Consider the following 1,422-nt stretch of genomic DNA (forward strand, 5'->3'; position numbering starts at 1 on the left):
GGGGCATGACCAAGCGAAGGGGTCGCTTGCTGTTTGTATTAAAGGGAAGATGGCCTGTGTGCCTGCCAGTGCGGCCCCCACATGCTTTCTCTATTAGACCCAAGCGCAGAAACTTATCAAAAACATATGTCTTGTGTTAATCATCTGGGCTTGGGCTCCACTTGGGAGTCTAACTAGCTGTCCCTTGGCAGAAGGAATCTGTTGACCTTCTCAGCTTGCTTGAAGAGGGTGCAGAGAGGCATTTCAAACTTTTGGATGCTGGTACAAGGCAATGTGTAGCTGCACCTAAGTATTGACTAATTAAACAGGCTCCAACACCAGAAAGCTGGAGGCTGCATCCTTTTACTTAGAATGTGAGTGTGTGGTCCCAGGGAAGTTGTGCTGCAGGGGTCCCTCTTCATGTGTTGTGGGCACACATTACTCGACTGATTAACTTCATGACTTCAGTCAGGTTCAACCTCCTTCAGAGAACCCAGACTCAAGGATTTACCCAACTGCAACTAAAAAAAAAAGTTGAGATCCTTTAGGAGATTGACCACAAATTGATTAGAATGGCCATAATAGATGAATTCTTGCAAAGTAAGTGGAATTTAGTTCATGGAGGGTTGGTAAAAGGTTTGATGGATTGTTAAACACGTTGTTTTAATAACAAAAGAGCCAATGACTGAATTCTCAGGTTACCAGTAATCCAAATTGTGCCAAGAACCTTTTTTTTTACATACTCTGAAATAATCAATTCTAAGACATAGAAGCCTTCACGCTTTTTTCTTTTATTATATTTTCTCAAATAAACTTCCCAAAAGGAAGATATTTTAAGAGCATTTTCAAACATCTTTGGCATCACATAAAAAAGAAATCTCGTGTAAAAAACGAAATGTCATCTGAACTTTTATAATACAAAGGCGCAATCCAATATGAACATATAAAATATATACAAATATAGTGCATGGTCAGTCACTTAATACAGCTCTCTACAAAAAAGTAACTTTTTAGAAATTAAAAAAACCCAAAATAACCACTTAATCACAAAAGTCCTCTTCTCTCCCAGTGTCCAAGTTCCTGTTGAATGTCCCAAGGGAAGAGAGGTGGGTTGGGAGTTTAGGGGGAGGGGTGACCTGAGCCCCTCAGTTCCGCCACGGCCTCCACATGGAGTCCGCCGTGAGCGAGGGGCCGCTGGAAGGCGACACTGCGTTCGGGCCCACGGAGGTCCCACTGCTGCTGGTGTAGACTGGGATGACAGGGCCACTGTGAGCGAAGGCCCCGTTGGGGATGAGGAAGGCAAACTGGCCGTCCGGAGCCGGCACTACCTGGAAGCCGCCGAACACCTTAGCCGCCTCTCCAGCTGGGCTGCCCAGCTTGCAGGGCGCGCCGCCGGGAGGGGGCGCCGCGCCCCCGGGGATGGGCACGAGCGGCGGTGGCGGC

General features: G+C 46.9%; 1 protein-coding gene across 1 annotated transcript in view; it reads right to left on the minus strand.

The window, feature by feature from the left end:
• Positions 1-746: 746 nt before the first annotated feature.
• The window catches only part of HES1 (hes family bHLH transcription factor 1), a 2,608-nt gene continuing 1,932 nt past the window's right edge, over positions 747-1,422 (minus strand). Inside the window, exon 5 of the mRNA XM_029940736.1 lies at positions 747-1,422. This exon is cut by the window's right edge and continues 24 nt beyond it. Coding sequence (XP_029796596.1) covers positions 1,125-1,422 — 298 coding nt within the window. The 3' untranslated portion in view covers positions 747-1,124.

The sequence above is a fragment of the Suricata suricatta genome, chromosome 5 (assembly GCF_006229205.1).
Source record: "Suricata suricatta isolate VVHF042 chromosome 5, meerkat_22Aug2017_6uvM2_HiC, whole genome shotgun sequence".
Classification (NCBI taxonomy): domain Eukaryota; kingdom Metazoa; phylum Chordata; class Mammalia; order Carnivora; family Herpestidae; genus Suricata; species Suricata suricatta.